General features: G+C 39.9%; 1 protein-coding gene across 1 annotated transcript; it reads left to right on the top strand.

Moving 5' to 3' along the window:
- Positions 1 to 7896: 7896 nt before the first annotated feature.
- On the top strand, positions 7897 to 9082 carry LOC110914045. The gene is made up of 3 exons (XM_022158860.1): positions 7897 to 8302; positions 8744 to 8944; positions 9021 to 9082. Exons 1-3 carry the CDS (start codon positions 7897 to 7899, stop codon positions 9080 to 9082), a joined length of 669 nt encoding a protein of 222 aa, XP_022014552.1.
- Positions 9083 to 27285: the final 18203 nt, after the last annotated feature.

Here is a 27285-nt window from a genome sequence, read left to right as displayed (position 1 = left end):
GGAACTCATCCCCTGTGTTTCACGTGTACGTATCATCACCCGCCAGAAGCTAACTGTCGCTATTGCGCAAATTGCAACTGGTATGGTCATCTTACGCAACACTGTCGCACAAGACCGCAGCCTTGAAGAATTTCAGCAAGAACCGCAGTCTCCGCAAAAGTACTCCATAGCAACGTTATTTTGCTTCTAATTCTGTTGTAATAATACGACTTATCGCCGTCAATTTCCTTTATGTGTGGACTTATTCTGTCTCTCGACGCATGTGGATTCTATTTCTCTCTTATACTCGCGCACAATCTATATGCTAGCACTATGTACTATATAATGTATTTTACCCCTACTATGCGTTCTTGAGATAAGGTACGATAAACATGCAAGGATCAGATTAATCACGGGTGCAACGGGATTATTTTGGTTAGTGCACGGAGATCGTAGTGAGTTTCAATGATGCCTTAACGTTCAGGGCATGGTTAAGCGTGGTGGATACGCCACTGGTACTTCCTATATATAAGCGTCTTGACCATGTCTGACAAAGTGTGACACCTATTCACGGAACAGAGGCGTATGGTTGAAACATGACGGTGTTTCGCCGTGCTAACCGAAGTTTTGTGAAGAAAGTGCCATGTGGAGTTGGAACGTAGACCTATTATACAATTATGGTTACATTCGACACACTACACTACATCGCAAGGCGTAACAATCTCAATCGCATCTCAAGCGTGTGATCGCAAGACTTTTCGTAAGTCAACACGCTCGCAATCGCATTATCGCTAAAATCTATCTCGCAAATTGCAATCGTTTACTATGTATCTCGCGCTATCGCTTATTGTGTGTTCGCAATCTCAATCGCTTATTATATGGATCACTATCGCTTATGGTGTTCTCGCTTAACCGCTTATGTGTGTGTACCACTTGTTATGCATCGCTTATTACGTGTGTATCGCTCTATCGCTTATCACTTACTGGGTATCACTTGGTGTGGATCGCTTATCGTGGATCGCTAGACGAGTATCGCTAATCACTCGCCGTTTTTCGCTTTAACGCTTCTCGCACCTATCTCATCGCTTCGATACTCTTATCGCTTATCGCTATCGCCTATCGATATTTGTGTTATCTGCGTTATGTTCGCACACATGACCTCGCTTCACGAGACGAAACTAATAGGACTAAGACATGGTGATGTTTTAGCCGTATCAGCAGACTTTCGTGGAAAAAGGCCATGTGGGATAATATTAGTTAAAATTGTGGTGTTGTTAAAATCTAATCGAATCGCATGTCTCCATCGCTTGCAGCGCATCGACTGTCGCCTATCGCTCGACAGTTGTCATTATTGCTTGTCGCTATCGCTCATCGCTTTATGCTTGTCGCTTATCGCTTTTCTCTTATCACTGCCGTCTTTGCCTACTATGTTTGGTGTTTGGTGTTTGCGTTATCAATTATTGCGTACCGCTTATCGCTTCTCGCACTCGCTCGTGTCGCTAAACTGAGTTCGAAAACGACTTCTTCGCTCAGTTCGCCCTTTCGAGACTTGATCCCACCTTACCTCGTTTGGATCGAGTCATCGCAAACCATCTGTACAATGTTGATACGTATGACACCGCCTCACGAGACGGAGGCCATATGGTTAAAACGTGGTGGATACGCCGCTGGTACTTCCTATATATAAGCGTTTTAGCCATATTGTCGAACTTTCGTGGAAAAATGCCATGCAGGGCCGACCTTAAAACTTAAATTTTGATACTATTAAAAAGCTTTGGTTACCCAAAATTTAAACCGAGCTTTTCTTACAAAACTCTTTCTAAAATTTGATCAAACCCTTTGTACAAAACGAGATTACCTTGTAACGTTGGTGTGACAATCGACTCAAGTTACTACCGCATGACGAGAAAATTTCGAAAAACGAGTTTTAAACACCCTAAAATCTTTTAGTAACCTAATAAAACCCCACACATAGCGCTGGTGTGAACATCGAAACAGTTTGACGCCGCACTATGGGAAGATTTTCATAAACAAGTTTTTCCCAATTAATCGACTTTTTGAAAATTTAAAACGCTGTGGAATCGCATCCTTGCGTGTGTTATCACCTTGATTATACGAATCGCATTTCTCGCCGCTCTCGCTTGGTCTTCTCAGTGCCCTCGCACGTGTATACTCAATCGATCGCTCGCTATCTTGTCTCTTTATCGCTTACTCGCTCGCATCAACTCTCGCGACCCATCTTGTGAATTAATTTCGGGACGAAAAGCAGGGGAGACTGTAACAACCTGCACGTTCGTGCATCATTACTACTCGTTATACTCGTTACGCCTAGCACCAGAAATTCGGATCAAAATGTGGCTATATCGCGTACATCGCTATTTCACAGTATTTTCTCATATTTAGCATACTTTATCGCTATCACATCACATTGTACTTGCTGACAACCACGAAGATGTCAAGTGAGGACCAATTCTACCCTCCTTGATAGCCATGATGTGTCGTAGTGCAACTCAATACTAACAAACGCACTCGCAGGCACGCGTAACTCGATTATGCAGGATATGAAATATGGATATGTATATACGACCCAATGTGACTAATTATACTAAATATACAAAAATGTGGATGAAAATGCGCACCTAAACTATCGCAACGCTTAACGATCGAAACGGAACGCCAAAACTCAGTTCACCGGAGGCGTTTGATCGAATGGCACTTCGATCAAATTGCCATCCGATCGGACAACCATCCGATCGGACAAGCCGTCTGATTCGATGCACTGCACCAACTTTCTCCTCCTTTGCCTATAAATACCCCACTTGTCACATCAACAAGAGTTGATGTGACTGCTCTCGCTCGACCAGACGCTTTCTCACCATTTCTGCTCGATTTCTCACGATTCTTGTAAGTTTTCACCCTAAATCTTGTACTTCTATGATCTGTATGCTTATTCATCTTTTTCATCTTTAAATCTTAACCTTTAACCATGAAATCAGTGGATTTGGGGTGTTCTAGGATGATGTCATCATGGAGTTCTTATGAACTTCAAGCTTTGGCCTCATTCCACAAGGAACAACTCAGATCTGAAGGATTTCCACAAGATTAAACAATGTTTTCGCATAGATGTACACCCATTCATGGTGAAAAGGATTGAAAGATGGTTTTCCAACTTTCTTTCAACTCTTTTACACTCAATGCACTTAAAACCGATAGAATCGGAGCTTATACCGACCTTCTACTCATTCTTAGTGTCGTGTTGGTTCAAGATTTGATTTCTAACAAAGAGACGACCGATTTCGGGTTAACCAAGAACGACCATCACGAATCAGTAAACCGGTCAGACTTGGATGATTCCTGTCTGATCGGGTCCCTTGGTTCGAGATGGGGTTTCTCTTGTTTAGCACGTCACAACACCGTCTTGATCAAAACCGCCAAAAATCTTCAAAGTTAGTCAAGTGCCAAGGACGACTAGATTGTTTGGACGGATTGCCGTCCAATCGGACAGCCACGATCGGACAGGCATCCGATCGGACAGGACAGTCGTCTGATCGGACAAGGCAGTCGCCCGAACGAACAGGGCAGTCATCTGATCGGACTGCCGTCCGATCGGGTACACCTTGGGTCCCACACTTGACTTTTAATTCAACCTCTAAGGCTTGAACGTTGAACGAAATGCTGTCCGATCGGATTGTCACCTGATCGGATTGCCTCTCGATTATGTGACGTTTAAATCTTAACACCTAAACAACATTCAAACATGTTCAATGCAACGGAATGCCACCCGATCGGGCTACAAACCGATCGAGTGACAACTGTTGTGGACTTGTTCTCACTAAGTGTTCAATTTACCAAATCGTCGCCCGAACGAACGACCGTTCGATCGATCGACCTGAAGGATAGAAACACTTCTGTGTTTTCAAATGCTACAACAAAAACTCCAAAAGTCAAACCATCATACACAAACACATCCTTCCCAAAGGAAGTAACAATCCACTCGAAAGGTCACCCGACCGGATGACCATCCGAGCGGATTAACACCCGATCGGATTGCCATCCGAACGGAGTACTGTCCGATCCTTTGACACATTGCACCGATTAAATGCACTATGCAACGCTTACGCTATTAATCTGTAATCAGGCTAATCTCAGACGCTCTCCCTTCACTCCAACCAAGTTGTGTTGCTTGCTGAGCACCGACTGTGAGTATACTCGAACCCCCTTTTATCGCATTTTGGGTGTAACATACGTTTCTATTAAATCGATTCTATCAAAACGAATTATTCAATCAAACTGTTTGTCACTTGCGAATAACTGATATGCATATTTATACGTGATGCTAGTTACATATGTGTTAGGACTTATAGTCGCGAGGTCCCGCCTTAACTAGTATAGTACTATAGCAACCGACGGGGTCTAGTTAGGATGAATAGCAATCGCAATCGTAGCTCGAGTGACTTAGCTGGTAGTATCTGTCTTGTATGCATGTATGTTGAGGTATCTCGCTTATGTATTTGGTAATTCGCAACACTTCTATCTATTTCTCGCTACTATCAAAACTTGTATACTCGCCAATACTTTTGTATTGACGTCGTTTTAACGTATGTTGCAGGTTTAGTAGCAGTCTACATCAAATCAAGCTAGGAAGTCTAGAAACTCACCTAAAATCTATGTTGCCGGATTTGTATTGTTCGAGAGGACAAGAAATCTGTGATATCTTATGTGATTGTATGGTTTATTAGTATGGGATAATGAACACATTAAATATTGTCGTAATATAGTTGTTATGGATTCTCTTGAGCAATCTGATTCGCCTAGTGCCGCGCCCCGATGATTCCGCCATCGGTTGGGGTGTGACAGTTTGAACTCTATGTTTTTTTCTCTAAAATAGAGGAAGTGGTGAGTGAAGCAGTGTGGAATGAAGTAGCTGAGATTTTTGATCTGCAACTAAAGTGTGTCTGAATTTGGGGAAGACGGTGATGATGATGTTTATATATAGAATTTGGGGTAATATTTAACACCGGGGGTAATATGTTTTCTTACAACAAAGCATAGGGGGTAATAAGAAAGGATAATATAGTCATTTAACACCGGGGGTAATACGTTTTCTTACAACAAAGCATAGGGGATAATAAGAAAGGGTAATATAGTCATTTAACATCCCAGTTAACAGAACTGTTAAAGTTTTTTAACACCGGGGGGGGGGGGGTAACAGTGCAGCGTTTCGCATTCGTTTGGGGGGGGGGGGGGGTTAGACAACAAAAATTTCGTGGTAGGGGGTAAGGGTGCCAATTGCATCTAACCTCAGGGGGTAAAATTGCAGTTTACTATAAAAATGTGATGCTTGTGGGATTTGAACTTAAGACCTCTAGTCGGATACTAATTAGTTTAACCAAAGGACCAGATAATATGTTTGTTAATCATCTAACATCTATTTTAAGTAACTAGTGAATGAGTTAGGTTTTCATGAGTTTAGATGAGGGTTTGGTGGTTCAGACGATGGTGACTGGTTTAGATGATGACTCAGTGGGTCAAACGATGGTTTGGTTGGGTCAGACAATGGTTTTATGCAGGGATGAGATTTTTTACCGAAATACCGGTACCGTACCGGTACCATACCGGTACCGTACCGATGCCGTACCGCACCGATCATAAACGGTACCGGTATCGGTAATAGATTTTTCGAAATTCGGTATCAGTAAAAAACGGTATCGGTACCGGTATTTTTCGGTAAATACCGGTATTAATACCGAATTTAATAATCATCGGTAAAAAGCATGGAATCCATTGAAGTAAGTTAATTTTTTAATGGTTTGGTTATAAATTATCAATATATATTTTCTTATTTTTAGATTTTTAATATCTTTGTGTTTGGTTGTGTAAGGAGACGACACTATTGTTGAAGAAACCCTTTTTGTTAAACTTGATGGTGACTCGGAATTGGGTAAAAGTCGAACCCATGGATGTTTAATATGTTTACCTCTTTTTTACATTACTCTATATATTTCTCTTGTCCAGTTAATAATGGATGGATGGGTTGCACATGATATTTTTTTAGGTAAAACAACGAATGACACCAAAGCGGTACCAATGTGGTAAAGTACCAAAATACCGGTACCGATACCGGTACCGAATCTATAAATACGGTACGGTAATCGGTATCCATATTTACTCAATTTCGGTAATGGTATTTACGGTATCGGTACGGTACCGGTATCGTCCTGATCTCATCCCTAGTTTTATGGTTCAACAAGGTGGGGGTTTAGCTGGATCAAAAATAATGTCAACATTGAGATTTGAACTTGAGACATCTGGGTGTAAATCAATGTCTCAACCAGCTAAGCTGGCCAAGTCCTTGTAAATAAACCTAGTCTTTATTTATTTATCACCCAGTTCATGATCGTTTACTCAAAAACTAAAGTTTACATATTCATATATATCATTTTCATTCTATATTAACATTCTAAGCTTCAAAATTATTATTTAAAAGGGTCATAAACGGGTTACCTTTAGTCGAAGCGGTGTTTCCGGTTATGATGGTTTTGCCCAAAAAAACGTAAAGGAAGTCGGAGTTTCGTGAAAATGATTCCTTTGGTGACTCGATTTTGCATTTAAAGCTTCAGGTAGGTTATAAAAAGGTTAGAGGAGCTGGTTCATGTGGTCACAGTACACCAAGGTTGGTTTATGTTGGTATGGCGTTCAGCTTCGGTTACAATTACCAAAACCAAGGTTTCTTGCCCGAATTCCAAAAGAAAATAAGGAAGATTAATAAATGTGAGGAGGATTAAGCAAAGAAGATGAGATGGTTTAGATGAGGGGAGATGTGGAGACACATTAATTTGGGTCTCTATTTAGGCCGGGGGTGTGGTATACCACCCCTGGCCAACTCAGCTTCGTTAGCGCCCTATGGCGCCCCACACCCACCCTCGTGCCCGCCAAAGAGGGGGCGCTATCCTTGCCTCGCCAGCCCAGTAACGAGCCTTTTAACGCGTGGTTCAAGGTGTTGGTCAAATGTGACCGTCGGCAACTCTCATATATTAAAAAAACCTTTTAAAAATCCAATATATATACAAATATATTCACAAACCAATCACAAACTCAAACACACATCAATCACAAAAACACACACATTCTGTCCAATCATTTTTAAAAATACCAGCTCACTCTTCATCCGATTCATCCAGCTCTTCATCTGACGGTGTTGTCGACTATAGGCTTATCGTAGTGACGAAGGAGGCGATTAATTATTTGCGAGAAGAAGCCCAATCGTCTTCAACGCGTACTATACAAGCTCCTCTTGAACAAGATCGGTTAGGTGCACATGAACGTTTAATGTGCGATTATTTTTGTGAAAATCCGTTGTACGACGATGCACAATTTAGGCGTCGGTTTCGTATGAGCTGTTGTCCTTTCTTAAGAATTTCTAATGATCTTGCGGCCGAATTCCCTTTTTTCACACAAAGAGAAAGCGCTAGTCGCAAAATTGGTTTCTCTGGAATACAAAAGTGTACTGCCGCAATCCGACAACTTGCGTACGGTACAACGAGTGATGCGTGGGATGAATATTTAAGGATGTCGGCCAGAAGTTTCGCGACTGTCTTGAAAATTTCTGTGAAGGTATTATTATTATTTTTATTATTTTTAGTTTTTAACACTATTGTATTATGTGTTAACTTTCTTTACGGGAGACGATATTTGAGGATGCCAACCGATACCGATGTTCCACTTTTATACGAGGCCCATCAGCGGATACACGGGTTTCCTGGGATGCTGGGTAGTCTTGATTGCACGCACTTGGAGTGGGCGATATGTCCAACAGCTTAGAGAGGGCAACACCATAGTGGTGACCACGAGGGTCCTACCCTAATATTACAAGCGGTCGCGTCTCAAGATTTATGTATTTGGCATGCGTACTTTGGCATGGCCGATGCGAACAATGACATGGTTATTTTACAATCTTCGGGTCTTTTCGACGATGTCATAGATGGTGTTGCACCAAATACTTCATTCTATGCAAATGACGTGGAGTATAAGTATGAGTACTATCTTGTCGACGGTATTTATTCGGAGTGGGCGATGTTGGTGGAAACTCTTTCGTGTCCAGATGACGAGGGAAGATTGTATTACAAGAAGAAACAAGAGCCAACAAGAAAAGATGTCGAGCGGGTTTTCGGTGTATTAAAAAAGAGATGGTCTATCATTGCCCAGCCGTCGAGGATACTTGAAAAGCGTAAAATGAGAAACGTCATGTATACGTGCATCATCTTGCATAACATGATATTGGAGGACTCGGGTAGAGCGTTTTGTGGAGAAAGTTATGATGAAGGTCAACAACCGACGAACCTACTACTCACATACGCTCAAAAAGAAGTTATCCGAGAGAGGATACGTGACAGCGACACACACCATAACCTTCAAGCTGATCTGACCGAGCACCTATAGTTTTATCGTGAACAAGGAGGAGACGACGAGTGATTTTTTTCTAGTAACATTGTATTAGGGATGAGATTTTTTTACCGAAATACCGGTACCGTACTGATGCCATACCGTACCGATCATAAACGGTACCGGTATCAATAATAAATTTTCTGAAATTCGGTATCAGTAAAAGACGGTATCGGTACCGGTATTTTTTCGGTAAATACCAGTATTAAAACCGAATTTAATAATGAATTCTAAGAGGTAAAATGTTTTATGTTTTCAAGCTTCTTTTACATTTTTTTGTCACATTAATTTTGTTTATTAAATTTGTCTATTTAATTATTAGATGTTTTGGCGATTCAAATTCCCATCGTTGCGTACGAGTCGGCATTTAGTATGAGCGGTCGGGTCCTCGACGCATATAGAACAAGATTGTCAAGTAATATTGTTGAAGTTTTGGTTTGCACTCAAGATTGGGTGAGAAAATCAAAAGAGCCGATTATTGATGACACAGATGATATTTTAAGGGATGGCGAAATTGCCATAGGTAAAATAGTTCTTAGTCATTCAATGGTTTGGTTCTCAAATAATAGGTATTAACTTTCTTTTTTAGTTTTCTACAGAGATTGAAGATGCGACAAATAAGCAAAACGAAAGAGGAAAAGAGAAAATGCAAAGCGATTAGCGAGATTAAACCAATATCAACTTTCTTTTGTTTGGTTATTTTTAATCAATTATGATGTTTTTTAGACATGTTGGAATTTGGATGTTAAAAGTCGAACCCATGGATGTACCTTCTGAAATTTTTGGCTACTTAATATGTTTACCTCTGGTTTAGACTAATCCATATATTACTCTAGTTCAGTCAATACTGGATGGATGAGTTGCATATGATATTTTTTAGGTAAAACAATGGATGACACCAAAGCGATACTAATGTGGTAAAGTACCGAAATACCGGTATCGATATCGGTACCGAACCAGTACCGAATCTATAAATACGGTACGGTAATCGGTATCCACATTTCCTCAATTTCAGTAACGGTATTTACGGTATCGGTACCGGTACGGTACCGGTATCGTACCGATCTTATCCCTACATTGTATTTTTTTTATTTGAATCATGACATTGCGTCTTTTTTATTTAAATTATGAGTTTTATATTTTTTTCTTGTTATTTAAATTTAAATTAATATATCAAACCTAAATAACGTGAATCTGACGTAGCAGCGTAATAAAATCCTTAGGAGCTTTAAAGCACACCCCCTAACCTTATAGTGAAAGATGAAAGTTCCAGTAATATACAAGTTGATAGGTGAGTCTGTGATTTACAGAGAATGTTTGATATCTTCCTATCAAAATGTTTATTTTAATATAAATACAAAATGTTTATTTTAATATAAAGAGTAAACTGTAATTTTAAATCTTGTGGTTAGGGGTCATTGGCACCCTTACCCCTCTTAAGAAAATAATTGCAATTTTACCCCCCACTGTTTGCTGTTATGTTGCAACCTTACCCCCCGGCCTCAAATTTGTTGACTAATCTGTTGACTACCACCTGAAATGACTATAATGCCTTTTCATATTACCCCCCTGTGTTCTGTGCACTCTATGATATTACCCCCTGCCTTCGCTGCCACCGCCATTCACCACCATAACCACTACTGCCACCTCCAGCCACCACCACAACTTAATATCCCTTTCATATATAACACCACCACTACTTCCGCCATTCACCACCACTGCCACCTCTGCCACCTCCAGCCACCACCACAACCACCACTGCCACCTCTGCCACCTCCAGCCACCACCACAACCACCACTGTTGATTTAAGTTCCGTTTTCAACTTAGAAGTTCTGTTCTTATAAATTTATTAGAAACACGGATTGTAATGTGGTTCCCTCACACCATGATAAACTTAAATCAACGCTTCAATGCTCTCCAAGCATTAATCATCAGTTATAGCCATTAGCCATTAATCTCATGGCCCTTCAACTGTATCATTCCAAGCCGATTCAATGCTACAGATCGATTGAAGGCGTTTGTTTCCCCACGGCTCTTCAATGTTATCCATTTATTAATGTCATACACTGCAATTCAATCGAACCATCTTCTACTGTTCGCTTCCTATAAAACCCTAAATTGCCTCCCAGAACTCAAACGCTACACGAATCGCAGAGATATGCCGACTCCGATTGAAAGATGAGAAGATGAATTGGCATCTTGGTTTTGTGATTTGTTTGAATCTTTTTTTTATTAATTTCATTTGTGCGAATTGATTTTGTGATTGGTTTGAATCGTTATTTGTGATTGGTTCGAATCGTTATATGGTGCTCAAATTGGAGCTGATGAAGAAGTGCAGCAAATCCTCATGGAACTGTTAAATCAGGTCAATAATATAGTTCAAGAAATGTTAAATCAACCATTTATTAGTTTATCTATTGAAATAAGTTATGTATATTTTTGGATTCTGTTGTATTTTAGTATTTGAGCTTGACCAGACAGTAAAGTTACGGTTATTATGGCAACTAAAGGAGCTGATACTTTGGACCCTGCACTTCTTCTCCCTGCTAGGCTTGATCGAGGCTACAAAAAAGACTTGTTTTCAGGTTTCCGGCGACGGTTTGCACTCTGTGGTTCTCTCGGACTCGGAACTGTGGTTGTGGTGGTGAATGGCGGTGGCAGTGGTGGCTGTGGTGGTGGCTGGAGGTGGCAGTGGTAGTTGTGGTGGTGGCTGGAGGTGGCAGTGGTGGTTGTGGTGGTGAATGGCGGTGGCAGTGATGGCAGGGGGTAATATCACAGGAGTGCACAAAACACTGGGGATAATATGAAAGGACATTATAGCCATTTCAAGTTATAGTCAACAGATTAGTCAACAAATTTGAGGCCGGGGGGTAAGGTTGCAACATAACAGCAAATAGTGGGGGTAAAATTGCAATTATTTCCTTAGGGGGTAAGGATGTCAATGACCCCTAACCTCAAGGGGTAAAATTGCAGTTTACTCTAATATAAATATATGAACACATGGTTGATTATCAGCCACTCATTTTTCCCGCATTCAATGATCTCTTTTGCAAGTTGGGTAATTGTTCAGTAACCCATAAAATACAAACTAAATTTCTAGAAGACAAAAATTGTTTTCTTTTGTTATTCATTTTTTATGTAGGAAAAGTATAAGCGCTTTGGGTTATTTCATACTCTTTTTTTTTTAATTTAATAAAGAACTAAAGAAATATATTAAATAGAATAAAATGCTATTTTTATGGTTTATTTTTGTAAAAAGTATTAAAATATGAAAAAATTATTACTATTTAAATATTATAGGGGAAGTTACTTTGAAAATCAACAATATATTTTAAAGATTGTATCATATATTTTAAATGTCGTAATTGTTTATACTTTTAAATTTATATAAAATTACTTTTTTTACTTTTCTTATATGTATTATAATGCAGTATAATTATAGATTTAAAGAAAATAAGCCCCATTAGAGGCTGGTTTTGGGCAATGTTGTGAAAAATCATCCATCACAATTATTAGGAATGGCTCCCACAAAAAAAACGTGAAAAACCATCCATCACAATTATTAGGAATGGCTCCCACAAAAAAACGAAAACATGTTCTAGATGTTAAAGCCAACAAAACCAATTATTAGAGATGAGATGGTATTAAGGTTTTTAGTGGTTTTTGTTTATTTCGTAATTACATTCGTCTTCTTCTCACAATCACAGTTATTCACAGGAAAAATTACTAAAAATAACAATGTTGACCTTCACTTTTACAAAATAGACATATTTTTTAGTTTTCCATAAAAAACTTCGGCTAACCGGCTAAATATGAATTTTTGTGCCAAAAAGTACCGGCCCAGATTTCGGTATTGCTTTCTAATTGGTCTAAATACTTAAAAAATAACAAAAAAGTGTCTATTTTTGGAAAAAAATATTGATTAACATTGTCTATTTTGATAAGTTTTCTTTTATCACGATTTCAAAAGGCTACACAAATATCATAGGTCACACTACTATGGGTATTTTTATAACTAAAACCCGAAAACCGACCCAAATAAAACAAACCCTGAACCCGATTATAGTGTTACCCGCTTAACCCGAACTCGAATAAGACCCGAAAACAAAAAGAAGTATTCGGGTCTGTAATTGGGTTAAAAAAATGTTAATCGTGTTGTCCCGATTAACCCGAATTACATAAAAATATCAACTATATTTATACATACATAATAACAAAAAGGTCTAAATTTCTTCCATATGTTTTGTTTTTTTTTTGTTGTGAACATGATATTTTGTTTCGTTGGTTGGATGAGCAAATAAAAAGATTCGGCTTGGTTGATACGATTTGACATTTTTTTAGTTTATACGATTGGTTAAAACGGTTTGGTTTTATGCTTATTGTATTTGATGTATTTTTAGTTAGTATGTATGTTTAATTTAATGCATGGGTTTGAACACTGGGAGTGTTTTTATTTGAAATTTTGTGTTTTTTACTTAATAATAATTATGTTAAGTTAAATTGTAAAGTATGCTTTGCAACTTGTATATAAAAATCCGTATACCGATTAACCTGACACGAATAAACCCGAAATCGATTAACCCGAATCTTATTTGGGTGGATAGGATTGCTATAACAAAAAGTACCCGAATAACCCGACCCAAATAACCTAAAACCCGATTATAGAACCCGAAAAACACCCCTAAACCCAAAGTAGTTACCTAGCTAACATCAAGCTAAAGCTCTTTAAAGGAGGTATAGCAAAAGTTTTTGATTAAGCTTTGTGATATGTTTAACAAACAAAAAGCATAATACCATTTAATTTGATTCCTAAAGATTCTAGACGATATACATTAAGTATAAATATTGCAAAGAGAAAAATGTAATTTGCGTTCCTGTGGTATGTGTCAAACATTAACCTGAGCCCCTAAATTCATTTTTTGGTTTTTTGAGCCCCTGACCTTATGAATTTATAACACTCTGAGTCCTTCCGTCTGAGTTCCGTCTGTTTGATTGTTTGACTATTGTTAAATGTCCAATATACCCTTAATGACCTTATACATATAATCCCTTATCCCCTAAATTGATCAAACTGAATCATAAGACCACTGATCTGATACGAACCCTAACCCCAATTCCCAAATCGATCCAGTCTTAAATTATTGTGAAGATGTCTCAAAAATCAGCTTCAAGCCCCAACAAGAAATCAGCTGGCGGGGAAGCTTCTCAATTTCTGTGTTCTTGTGGTGCACCTACTTGGTACAAGGTATCAAAGATGGAAGCTAACCCAAATCGACGATTCTTATGCTGTGTAAGTTAAAATTATAGAAGAAAGATTGAAGTTAATTATATGGCTATTTCCTGATTGATGTGTTTTTACAGAAGAAAGATTGTGGATTTATAAGGTGGGCTGATACACCTTCATCTCCACCTTCAAATTCATGCTCTGCTTGTGAGAAGGTAATACCCGCATTGTTAAGGAGCATGGAAAAGAAAGATGATTTGGCAATTAAGAAAGCCAACGAAGTGATGTTTTTGAAGATGTGTTTATTGTTTAGTTGGTTAATGATTGTGGTGGTTTATGTGTATTTTTAGTTTAATGTAAAGGATGTTGGTTATGTGTCTTGTTTTGGTTAAAGTATGAATGAACATTGAACAAGTTTAGTATCACTTTAATGCTATGAATGTTGCCGTTGATGTGTAGAATAACGAATTGGTTGAGGAAGTGGCTGACAATGAGTTGGACTTAGTGTCGTCTGTGCTGAAGGAGGAGTGGTTTGATGACTATGATGCTGTGATAGAAGTGTTGAAAGCAGAGTATGAAGCGTCTCTTCCAGATCCAGCAGCAGACTACGACTCAGAAGAGTTGGAATGGGCTAGGTGGGAATGTGCAGTTCAACCACCGGAGGATGATTGGTACCATGATCCGTACCCGGGGGAGCATTCTTCTGACTCCGAATGGTCAAATGATGATGCTCATTGGAAGTAGATTGTTAGGGTTTTAAATGTTTGTATTGATACATTAACTGCATGTTTTTGATACATTAACTGCATGTGTTTGATACATTTAATGAAATTTAGTTGTGGTTGAGACTCAATGTGTATGATACATTAACTGCATAAACTGCAGTTGAACTGCATTACCAAGATCAGCATATAATAAACTGCAGTTACAAAACATAAATTGCATTACAAACATAAAGTCTTAAACTGCATTACAAACAAGTCTTCAAGTGGGCCACTACATAAACAGGTCTTAAACCATACATAAACAAGTCTTAAACCATACATAAACAAGTCTTAAACCATTGAAATCAACCTAACTAAGCTTCACTCGAAGTTGGTGCACCTTGTGTTGCAGTTTGAGATTCTTGAACATTCTCCCCTCCCTGGCCTTTGCATGTCCTACTGTTGTGACCCAAGGTTCCACACTTGCTACACTTGCCATTCCTGGTTTTATTTTCTCCACCTGCAACTTGATCCTCACTTGGTGCATGTACAACATTCTCCCCACCCTGCCCCTTGCATGTCCTACTGTTGTGTCCCAAATTTCCGCACTTGCTGCACTTGGTTGTATTGCCCTTCCTGGTCATTTTTCCCTCACTATCAAAATGAGCTTCAACTTCAGCCTCACCAACTGATTTCTTTCTCTTCTTTTGTGGCCTCCCAACCTGCTTATGGTGTTTGGGAGGCAGAAGTTTGGTGGGACATTGTGAGGGTATCCAATTCTCAGGCCCGGGAATTGGATTAATCACATTCTCATAAACCTTCTTCCATGTGGATAACCAATACACTTCATCAACCAATTCTTCTGGCACCCCTATCCTAATATCATTCCTGGCCATATCATTGATAGCAGCCACTGCATGTTTACATGGCATGCTAGTTAAATCCCACTTTTTGCAGGTGCATGTTCTGTTCTTCATATTAACAACAAACTGGGATCTTGAGCTATTCACCTACACAAAATCATTATCCAACATTGAAACACCGAGTTACTCACCTAGTAAAGGGTCTTATTTAGTCAAACTGCAATACACATACCTGGTACTGTACTGCATCCACCATTAAAACTTTGAGTTGTGAGGCTTCTTCTTTGATCTTATTAAACACTTCTTGAGCATGAGGAGTTAATGGATCATGAGCTTTAGCTTGAATCTTCTGTACATTCACAATTCTTTTGGTCATGTACACTCTTATTAACTCTAAACATGTGATTACAACTTTGTCTCTGGCTCCTATCAACTGCCTATTGAACACTTCACATATATTATTCAACAATATGTCACATTTGGCCCTACCTGAAAAGTGTGCTTTTGACCAACTGCTTGCTAGGATATTTGATAGCTTTTCATGGAAACCAGGCTCTGCAATCTTCATTTCTTCCATTGCCTTTTCAAAATATGGCATTGATGTCTTGCATGCTACTCCATACAACAAGTTTTTGTACACATCACCAGGCCAATCCTTCTTCAGATTCTGGTGGATATGTCTTAAACAGAACCTGTGTTCAGAGTCTGGAAACACTTTGGATAATGCAGGCAGAAGTCCCTGCCTCAGACAATGTAAGTTAGATATCATAAAATGGCATAAACATTTAAATGATAAAACGCCATACCTTTTGCCTATCTGAGATGAAAGTGAAGTTGGTACTGTCTGCTAAGCCAAGATCATCTTTGAGTAATTCCAAAAACCATTCCCAAGATTTAAAAGTTTCAGCCTCCACTAAAGCATATGCTACAGGGTATACACCGTTGTTGCCGTCTACACCAACTGCAGTAAGAATCTGTCCAGGAAATGGACCTTTCATAAAACATCCATCTAGTCCCAATATTTCTCTACCACACATCTTGAACCCTCTCATAATAGAAGCAAAACAAACATAACATCTCTTGAATTGCCTAGTAGGAAGACAAGGGTTAGCACATGGTTCACAATCTATTTTAATTGTGCTACCTGGATTTTCCCTCAACAGTGCTTCACAACAAGACCTTAGGATACCATACTGCTCTCTATAATCTCCAATGATCCTTGTTGTAGCAATTCTTTTAGCCCTAAACACTTTCTGGATTGAAACATTCACCTGATGGTTCTTCACAAGCATATCCTGTATGGCTGGCAAAGGCATGTCAGGGTTTGACTCGATCATGGGTTGGATCTCATTTGCTATCTGAGACATGGTGTACAGGCCCACTTCTCTTGTTTGGAGGCAATGATGTTGTGAGGTAATGGTTTTCACACACCAAGATTCCTTTTCAGTTCTCCTGGAGATCTGAACCGCCCAAGGACAAGTGGGCTTCAAGTGCCTTTTATTTTGTTCTAACCCTAGCCCTGTAAATTTACTATTCTGCCCCTCACCAGAACCCAAAGTAGGATTAGTCCCAAGACAAATAACTCTGAACCTCAACTTATCATTTTTTAATATATAAATATGCCTTCTACTCTTAACAGCGTATGTCTTAACCATGTCATTCAATTGTTTTTTATCTGCTATTAATTGACCAATTGAAAATCGGAGGTATGAGTCACTAACATTACCTGTATTTTTTCTCTTCTTCCTTACCTTCTTCGCAACCTTGTCCAGCAGTGTACAGTTATCATCTTTACCACTAAAATCCTCATGATCACAAGTTATATCTTCCTGCCTAAGTTCTTCTTCAGTATTCTCATTTCTAGCATCCTTAATTGTCTCATTGACTTCATCAGGATCAAAGTCAACACATGCCTTAAACTGACTCATATCTACTTCATAATCAAACACTGGATTATCTGGTTCCTGATCAAATGTGTAATCTGGATCATCTTCATCACTGTTCTCTTTATCACTACTTTGTGACTCACCCTCAGAAATTGCCTCGCTACTTTCTGACTCACCCTCAACCACATTATCTTCACCCACATTATCTAGTAAAGCTAGGCTCATTGCAGTTGAATCCTTGATTCTAGAGTCTCCTATTTCAACATACAAATCTACTAACTTGCATCCTCTTTTAAGTTGGTCATACACATAATCTAACTCATCATCATCAGTAAAGTGTCTAAGACCAAAATCCAAACACACATTAGGATCTTTAACAAAATAATTGAACACATCATCTATAGAGTAACCTATATCTTTCAGCATTTCACGAAGAACAGCAACACTTAAGTTTTCAAACTCAACCCAGTCAATGTAACTAACCTTACCGTTGACATACTCCCTTCCTGGATAATCAGTAAACTCACCTCCATGGTTAATCTTTATCGAAAATAGTCTGGGTTCATTCCCTGTTAACACAAATGATCAGAACATCAAACTCATTCTCAACAAACCGAAAATGGCACATACCCCCGAGGAAGAAGACACAATCAACTTACCATATATATCTTCAGGATCATAGTATTGACCTTGAGGACGAAGTCGCCATGTGAACACCATCGATTTGGGGTTATCGGGATTACACAATCAACTGCCTTTTTTTTGGCGGGACTAAATTAGGGCTTAATAGTGAATTTTGGGGTTTTTAGAAGAGAAATAAATCAAAACGATGGTCTTACCCCTGGCTCAAACAGTCAAACAAACGGCAGTGTAACAGAAGGACTCAAACTGTTATGAATTTATAAGGTCAGGGGCTCAAAAAACAAAAAAAAAATGAATTTAGAGGCTCAGGTTGATGTTTGGCACATACCACAGGGACACAAGTTGCATTTTTCTCTATTGCAAAACATATAATGTAGTATTTGATTCCTAAAGATTCTAGACGAAATGCATTAAGTATAAATATTGCAAAACATATAATTGTTATAAACCAGACATTTTAGGCCCAACCCATTACTTATGGGCTTTAGGGTTTACAGTTTCGTTTATCTATATATTGTAATGAAACAATGAGAATTCAGTTTAATCCCTATTAATCTTTGGTTTTTATTACGTTATCAGCACGAGCGCACTATTCATCAAGGAATTTTTCCGGCTTGGATCCAGATAATTGCTGTTCATCAAATCCGGGTACACTATCAATTTTTTTGAAATTTACTTTTAAACTTTAGAACAAACTAAGAACTACCCTCATCAAAGAATGAAACCCAAACAGAAACAGTTTTAAAATTTTTGGCAATCCAGAAACGTGAATCGAATACACAGTATCTAGTATCACTAACCTTTTGAGAAAATATAACCTAAACCGTACAAACAAACAAATCACTCCGACCAAAATAATGAACGACGAACCATTATCACCGGCCGGGCGCTTATTCATACAACCGGCGACTCACTCGATGCACTCTCGGCTTCGAACAACCGTTCAGTTTGGATGCCGCTAAACATTCTGACCTGAAAACTTTTCTCCGGCCAATGTGTAACACCTCGAAATTTTGTGTCCAATGATGTGTTAACACGTGTCATTTGATTACACGTGGCATCTATCATAAATAAAGGACTAATTTTGACAAACCTTGAAAGTATGTAAATTCGAGGGTTATAAATGTCAACAAGGGTAAATATACTGTATAGTAACCCTAAATAATGCTTGAACCTTCAAAACGAATAAATCATAGATCGTACAGAAGCGAAACGCGAAAGAAAGTGAGAGATTACAAGCTACAGGGGTTAACCGTGTCAACATGTTTAATTATACCTCTGAGTGACCCTTTGACGTTCCCAAGGCTTTGTAACGGTATTATACACTCACTAAAATATAATATATAAATTTCGCGAAGTTTCGTTATGAAACGAGAAAGTTACGATCGAATTCGTAGAAGAAGGGTTAAAAGCGTCAATAATGAAAGTTAAGTCTTTCTGAATAATTAATAAACTAACCGGGGATTTAATAACGCGGGTAAATAACACGAGGTCCTTAGTTGTAATTAACCGAGGGCCAAACCGCAAAGTTACCCCTTCAAACCCGAAAGGTCAGGTAAATCATTACGAAAGATTTCGTTATTAATTACCAGATTCTGATAATCATTTCAAAAGATTTAAAATTTCTGGAAACCAAGCCTCTCGCGACCCGCGTTAAGTAATAGCCTAAGTGTAGGCGGGCCGCGAGCCTCCTGTTTTACGCGCCTGTTATTTGAATCCCAGGCGACCCGCATTAAACAAGCATGGAACTCCCATGCGGGCCGCGTAAAACGCCCAGATGCAGAAAGTTGTAACTACTTGCCTTTTGGAGCCTTTGAACGATCAAAACACTAATGAATGAGGCATGGGCACCCTACACTTGACCCATATCACTTAGGGACACCTGCCCATGATCCATGATCAAATGTAGACTGAGTTGTGATGATCTTAGGTGCTTTCTTTAGCTATAAATAGCATACTTGTGAGCATATGTTCACCACACCTCAAACACACATCTCTGATCATTCTAAGAGCTCCCAAGCATCCATCTCTGCTCTATAAGCAAGAAACAACTTCTGTAAGTCGTTCACAATCAATATGGTCTTGCATTTCCATAGTTATAGCTTATAAACACAACCGTCGTAACTAACGGTTGTCATTACAATAACTTGCAAATGGTTCAGTCTTATGACGAATCAAAAGTGGTTTTGAGTTGGTATTTATGTGGGTAATAAACCTCTAAAAGGGTTCCCCCTGATCACCACTCTAACTATGTCAAAAATCGAGTCAAACGCGCACTTAAAAAGTCAACAGAAAGCTATTTTAGCGATTTACGCATAATCTGTAATGTACATACTAAGAAACCTGTTTTGACACTCATAAAATATGATATTAAGTATATAAACTTGTTTGCGCTCGTTTGAATCGATCATTTGCTATATTGAACCGGTTCGGAGCCGAATGTCGCAAAAGTTTGACTTTTGCATTGACTTCAGTTCTGACCCGTTTTAGTGAGGTATAGACATACCTTAGGACTCTCTTAGGACCAGGTTACATGATGGTATAAACCTCTGTAATCGGTTCATGAGTTATCCGAGTCTTTTGCGCATTTCCGTTAATCGCCTAAAAGTTGACCGTAACGCCATTTTGAAAATAAAGCGAGTATTTCGGACACGTGAACGGACCAGAACCTTGCTTATTAAAATATAAGCATGTCCTTAAAGTTTCACGTCAACCCGAGGTCTAGAATGAGAGTTATGCTAAATAGCGCAATTAAAGTAAACTTTTGTAATAAACGGCGCAATTAGCATAACGCCTATCTAAACCAAGATTTCGACACCAAAACTTTTACCCACTGTATTAAAATAATATTTTGGGAATTTTAAAGATTTTTAATAATTTTTACCTCGCTCATAACCTGCGGTTATGGCCACGGTTCGGTAAATACCGAATATGCCCTTTTCGGCCAAAACATGAGTTCTACAAGGTCTTTTGACCCGATTCCAGTTGCTACTGGTTCCAAATAATAAATAAAGTATTTTAAGCTTTATAAGCTGTACGGGAAACTCAGATTTCCTGTAGAACTCGAAAGGCTCTTTAAAAGTCTTTAAAATGACCGAAAAGCCCCTACGGGGCGTAATATTAACTAAAACTCGTTACGGGCATCACGGAAGGTATCCTACTGATACCACAACCTCTTTAAGGCATATTGACTTAGGAAATAAGCGTACGACTCTCATGGTTAACCGTTTCGCCTATTGCGCGCACGGTTCGGCTTATGAAACTAGTTTTCATAAATTAGCCGATACGGGTCAAATTATATTATTTGGACCCCAAAATCCAGAGTGTGAACCATAAACCCATATAAAACAAGTCTCTGAACTTGTTGGGTCAGAATCGCACTCCATTCTCGGTTTTCGCCTTTTCACGCGATTAAACCATATTCACATATCGGAACCAACCGGTCTAGGCTACGGCCATTATAACGACTCGTTAGGATTCTAAGAGGTTAATTAAAACCTTCGTTCCAGATTAGGAGCCCCAGTAAAAGCTATCGGTGATTTAATCCAAATTAAGGAAATATACTTGCAAAGGTAAATACTTTGACTTATTTCCCCTATATGGGCTTGGGTTACGGTATATTAATACCGCTTGATTGAGCATTATATTCTTCCATCGCTTAGGTGGTTAATTAAATAATATGATCGGCTCATTTAAACAGTTTTGTTTCTTAAAAGCCTTTGGGGGGTTTAATGACCGTTGTCCCGGATATTCTTGGCATCATTTTACGAAATGGCCACGACCATCGACATCCCGGTGTAGGCGTACACCCGGTATATATTGTCGACATTAAATTAAAAGACGTAGCCGTTGGTTTTATACTACGGTTTTACGCAATGTGGTGTGTCTATAAATCTTTAACCCGGCACGACCCGGGCTACTGAACGCATAAAAGAACATGTAAAACGTTCACAAGATTTTAATAATTTTCCCAAGTTATAAAAGAGTTTGTGCCTTGTGCATTCAAATCAATTTTAATAAACATTTTCAAATGTGTTAGTTGAATGTATTTACCAGTGTAAACTGACGTATTTTCCCCAAAAAGATTAAGTGCAGGTACTATACGAAATGGGCTGGTATAGGCGTCCTAAGCATCGTACATAGTCTCGCAAACTCGATGCTACATCTGAATGAACAATATTTATTACTTTTTGATCCGCTGTGGATATATTCAACTTCTGTAATACATTTGATATTACAACCAGAGGTTGAAGTTTATATATTTATCTTAAGCTTCCGCTGTGCATTTATATAATTGTGTGGTTTGACTATATTGTTGCCAACATCGTCACGGTAATCCCCCACCGGGCCCACCGGTGAAACACGTGGAAATCGGGGTGTGACAGGTTAGTATCAGAGCCAACGTTGAGTGAATTAAACACTATCCTATTGTGTTTAATCTCGATGACACAATTGCACATACTTGAGTCTAGACAAGAACTTAGGACAAATTCGAATTGTTATTCCAATTTTGTCTTTTCTTTTATTATTGGAATTTAAAGTTTTATAAAGCAGGAAAAATGCCACCTGTTATATTCCGAGGAAGAGGAAGGGGAAGAAGAGGCAGAGGAGATATCGTGACGCATCACGATAATGAAGCTGGACCATCTGGTACAAGACATCCTTCGATGACACGGAGTGAAGAACCACAACGACGAAGAGATCTGTATGAACCTGCGAGGTATTCCACCTCGCACAGCTCGACGCCATCTTATCGACACTCCTTTGGGCCAAACTCAGAGAATGATCCCAACAACCCACAACCTTCCTTCATACCTCTACAACGTTCGGTATCGCACCGAAATTACGACGACCCTACTCCGTACTTCATAGGTCAGTTTAATCCAGCTGACTACATACAGGAACCTTCAGGTTTTGTTCCACTAGGGCCACAAGATCACTTCTCCGAGGACCATATGGATGAAGATACTGATCCAACTGAACCTGCTCGTGGTACGCCCACGCATCCGATAGAAGTCTCTGATGGGTCATCCTTCCATGGCACACCCTATCAGGGACCAGATAGTTTCCAAGCGTTGTTTGACCGACATGAGTGGTACTACACACCACCTCAACAGACATCTCAACAACCGCGACATCCACAAGATCCCTCTGAGGATTCACGCTTTGAGGCAGTTACGCCACCACCTCCGCCACCGGCGCAACCAGTAATGCCTGATCCGCCAAGGCGTAGGAGGACAAATGCTCGTATGTCCACACGAGGAGGAGGGGGTATCCACTTCAGCACCCCTCGACACTCTAGTAGTAGCCACTATCCGCCACTACAAGAAGAAGGACCTTCAAGTCCTATACAGGAGGCGAACTCCGCACCAGCTGCACCAAATTCGCCACCATTTGGGTATGACCAACCCATACCTGCTTACACGGGTCCAACGGCTTACAACCCGTTCGAACCGTCACAAGCACAATATAACTACAATTATGAGCGCGACCCGTATGTGGTGTCGGCTAGATATAATGCGCGCTACCCCGACGGAGCTCATGGGAACATGGGACCACCGGACTACTCAGCTCATGGGTATCCAATACCTCCCAGACCCCCGGTTCCGCAACAAGCGCCACAACCACGATTTTCTCCTCCTGAACAGGAAGAGATACTCCATCGACTAGATCGTGTGGAGAGAGAGTTCGAAGAAGAGAAAAGAGCCACCGAGGATTTCTCAAAGGCTTGGCGAACCTACTAAAGGGCAAAAAGAAGAAACGTGACCACTAGCCCTTAATAGTTGTACTAATGTAATTTCTATTTTGAAATAAGTCCCTACGTGGACACTTATCGTATTTCAGTCCCTACGTGGACTTATCTTTTAGTCCTTATATGGACACCTATCTTATGTTAGTCCCTGCGTGGACTTGTCACTTATTTTATACCTCTATGGAGGTATATACTATTTGAAAGACCCGTTTAGGGCGATATGTAAATTGTATTTGAGATTATGGAATGTATGTTATGAGTTTTGTTTTAATATGTATAAAATAAATCAAAACCAATCCTTTTAATTGATCTGCCTAAATAAAGAATCTTAAAAGGTGAAACCTAGCTTGGTGTCTTTTAAGATCCAGTCAAGATGGTACGACCTAATTGAAAAGATTCTGATTCCCTGTTAACCTCTGTACGCATGTTAACAATCATGGCAGATGTGATTCGTTAAAAATCACACACGTCATTCTTATACAATAATCCTTTAAGGATTTCAAAAACCCAACTAAACGATTTATAAATCATGGGTTAAATCATCAATGAAGATGATTATTTATAAACATCCATTTGTGATGTAACATCCATTAGAGATGTAGTGCCTACGGGCCAACCATATTAAAAACATCCATTAGTGATGTAGTGCCTACGGGCCAATATTATTAAAACATCCGTTAGTGATGTAGTGCCTACGGGCCGATATTATTAAAGCATCCATTAGTGATGTAGTGCCTATGGGCCGTAATAATTGTCTTATAAAGACAAAAGACAGTGGTGGTCTATGACTCCCTGCCAGAAAGGGGTAAGAGAACTACGGTTCAAACCTCTATGCCTTTGATTCTCTGAAATCTCGGCAAATATTATAAAACATCATCATGATTAGGCTTTATGCCGCCAATACTATTTATATAGCTGAAATAGGATATATTCAAATCCTAATATGTAATGAAATAATAAGTTAACCAAATATGGTCTCTGTACCATGGTTGACAAATTGTCATAAAAGACAATTATATAATAATCTCCTGAATAAAATTTTGTTATCTTCTGTAACAGATTCAAGTTACAATGGCGGATCCCAACGGAGAGAATAGCCATACTAATGATGATGACTACGACAATGTGCCAGTGCATCTGACAGGCGCACAGCTAAAGGCTCTGATTGACAATGCTGTTCAGGCAGCTCTTGATCGTCAATATTCTGAGTCACAAGGCAGAACTGTATCAAAACCACCCTCTAAACCAAAGACACACTCCAAACCACCCTCTCAACCCAAGAAAGATGACGACAAACACTCGTCCACTGAGAACAGCGTTCATCGCGATAGAGAATATACTGATGCATCAAATGCTAAGGGTTGCACTTACAAATACTTTGTATCTTGTAAGCCCCGGGAATTTACAGGGGAGAAAGGTGCTGTTGATTGTATCACCTGGCTAGATGAGATGGACACTATTGTGGACATCAGCGGGTGTGCAGAGAAGGATGTGGTGAAGTATGTGTCCCAGTCATTTAAGGGCGAGGCCCTGGCGTGGTGGAGGGCGTTGGTGCAGGCATCTGGTAAATCTGCTTTGTATAAAATGACGTGGGAGGAATTTATTGCTCTCATTAAGGAAAACTACTGCCCTCAGCATGAGGTTGAGAAGATCGAGGCTGACTTTGTGTCACTGGTGATGACGAACCTGGACTGCCAGGCATATTTGACGAGTTTCAATACAATGTCTCGTCTGGTCCCATACCTTGTGACACCAGAACCCAGAAGAATCGCCCATTTCATTGGGGGATTAGAGCCTGCAATAAAGGCTAGCGTGAAGGCCTCTCGGCCGACGACCTTCAGGTCAGTTACTGACCTCTCCTTGTCTCTCACCTTAGACGCTGTCCGTCTGAGGACCCTAAGGAACAAGGAGGCTGAGAAGAGAAAACGTGAGGATGATACCTTACGAAGATCAGGGAAGAAGCACCGTGGAAACGGTGAAGGCAAAAGAGGGTCGGAGGCGAAGAAAGATGGGCAAGCTGGTGAAAGGCCCAACTGCAAAATCTGCAAGAAACCCCACTCTGGGAAATGTAGATTTGCATCGAACTCACAATCGCAATCAAAGACTCCTTCCTGTGGACTATGCAAGTCCAAGGATCATAAGACTGTGGAGTGCAAGAAAATCAAGGATGCAACCTGCTATGGTTGTAATGAAAAAGGGCACATCAAGAGTAACTGCCCTAAGTATGCCAAGAAGGCGGAAGAAACAAAGAAGTCAAATGCAAGAGTTTTTCGCATGGATGCAAAGGAAGCGGTCCAGAACGACAACGTGCTTACAGGTACTTTTCTCGTAAATAATATATTTGCAAGAGTACTATTCGATTCTGGCGCTGATAAATCCTTTGTAGACCAGAAATTTTGCCAACTACTAAATATGCCTATCAAAACCCTTGACGAGAAATACGAAGTAGAGTTAGCAGACGGCACGATAGAAACCGTCTCCACTGTCTTAGAGGGATGTGAAATGTCCATTAGGAACCATTCTTTTCCTTTATCTCTACTTCCCTTCAAATTAGCGGGTTTTGACATTGTGCTAGGCATGGACTGGTTATCCCATAACCAGGCCCAAATTATTTGCGGCAAAAGGCAGATAGTTTTAAAGACTCCGAGTGGTGAATCTCTTACCATTCGAGGAGATACGCAGTACGGGTTACCCGAGGACGTATCTATGCTCAAAGCTTCAAGGTGTTTAAACAGAGGCTGTGTAATTTACATGGCTCAGGTGATAATAGAAGAACCTAAGCCAAAGATAGAAGATCTTCCTGTCATTTCTGAATATCCTGAGGTTTTCCCTGAAGAACTACCTGGTTTGCCACCGGATAGACAAGTGGAATTCAGAATAGACATCATTCCTGGAGCAGCTCCTATAGCTAGAGCGCCTTACAGATTAGCTCCGACGGAGATGAAAGAACTGAGGACCCAGTTGGATGAACTGCTGGCGAAGGGATTTATCAGACCTAGTTCATCTCCCTGGGGAGCACCAGTCCTATTTGTAAAGAAGAAGGACGGATCGATGCGGTTGTGCATCGACTATCGAGAGCTAAACAAAGTTACCATAAAGAACAGATATCCTTTGCCAAGGATCGATGATCTGTTCGACCAACTGCAAGGAGCAAGCTATTTCTCGAAGATCGACTTGAGGTCGGGCTATCATCAGCTAAGGGTCAGAGATGAGGATGTACATAAGACAACATTTAGAACTCGCTATGGTCATTACGAGTTCCTAGTGATGCCTTTTGGGCTCACAAATGCACCGGCTGCGTTCATGGATCTCATGAATCGCGTCTGCAAGCCGTATTTGGACAAATTTGTCATAGTCTTCATCGACGATATCCTTATATATTCCAAGAACCAAGCTGACCACGAGAAGCACCTCCGTTGAATTCTCGAATTACTACAGCGTGAGAAACTCTACGCCAAATTCTCGAAATGTGAATTCTGGCTACGAGAGGTTCAGTTTTTAGGGCACGTTGTGAGTGAGCGTGGTATCCAAGTAGATCCCGCTAAGGTTGAGGCAGTCATGAACTGGCAAGAGCCAAAGACGCCTACCGAGATCCGTAGTTTCCTGGGGTTAGCAGGGTACTACAGGAGGTTTATTGAAAATTTTTCGAGGATTGCTGCGCCCTTGACTTCCCTAACCAAGAAGAAAGAAAAGTTCATTTGGGGCCCAAAGCAGCAAGAGTCCTTCGAAATACTGAAGCAAAAGCTAAGCAACGCACCTGTGCTGACATTACCGGAAGGTACAGATGAATTC

Source organism: Helianthus annuus, chromosome 9 (genome assembly GCF_002127325.2).
Source record: "Helianthus annuus cultivar XRQ/B chromosome 9, HanXRQr2.0-SUNRISE, whole genome shotgun sequence".
Taxonomy (NCBI): domain Eukaryota; kingdom Viridiplantae; phylum Streptophyta; class Magnoliopsida; order Asterales; family Asteraceae; genus Helianthus; species Helianthus annuus.
This window is presented reverse-complemented; position numbering and strand designations above follow the sequence as displayed.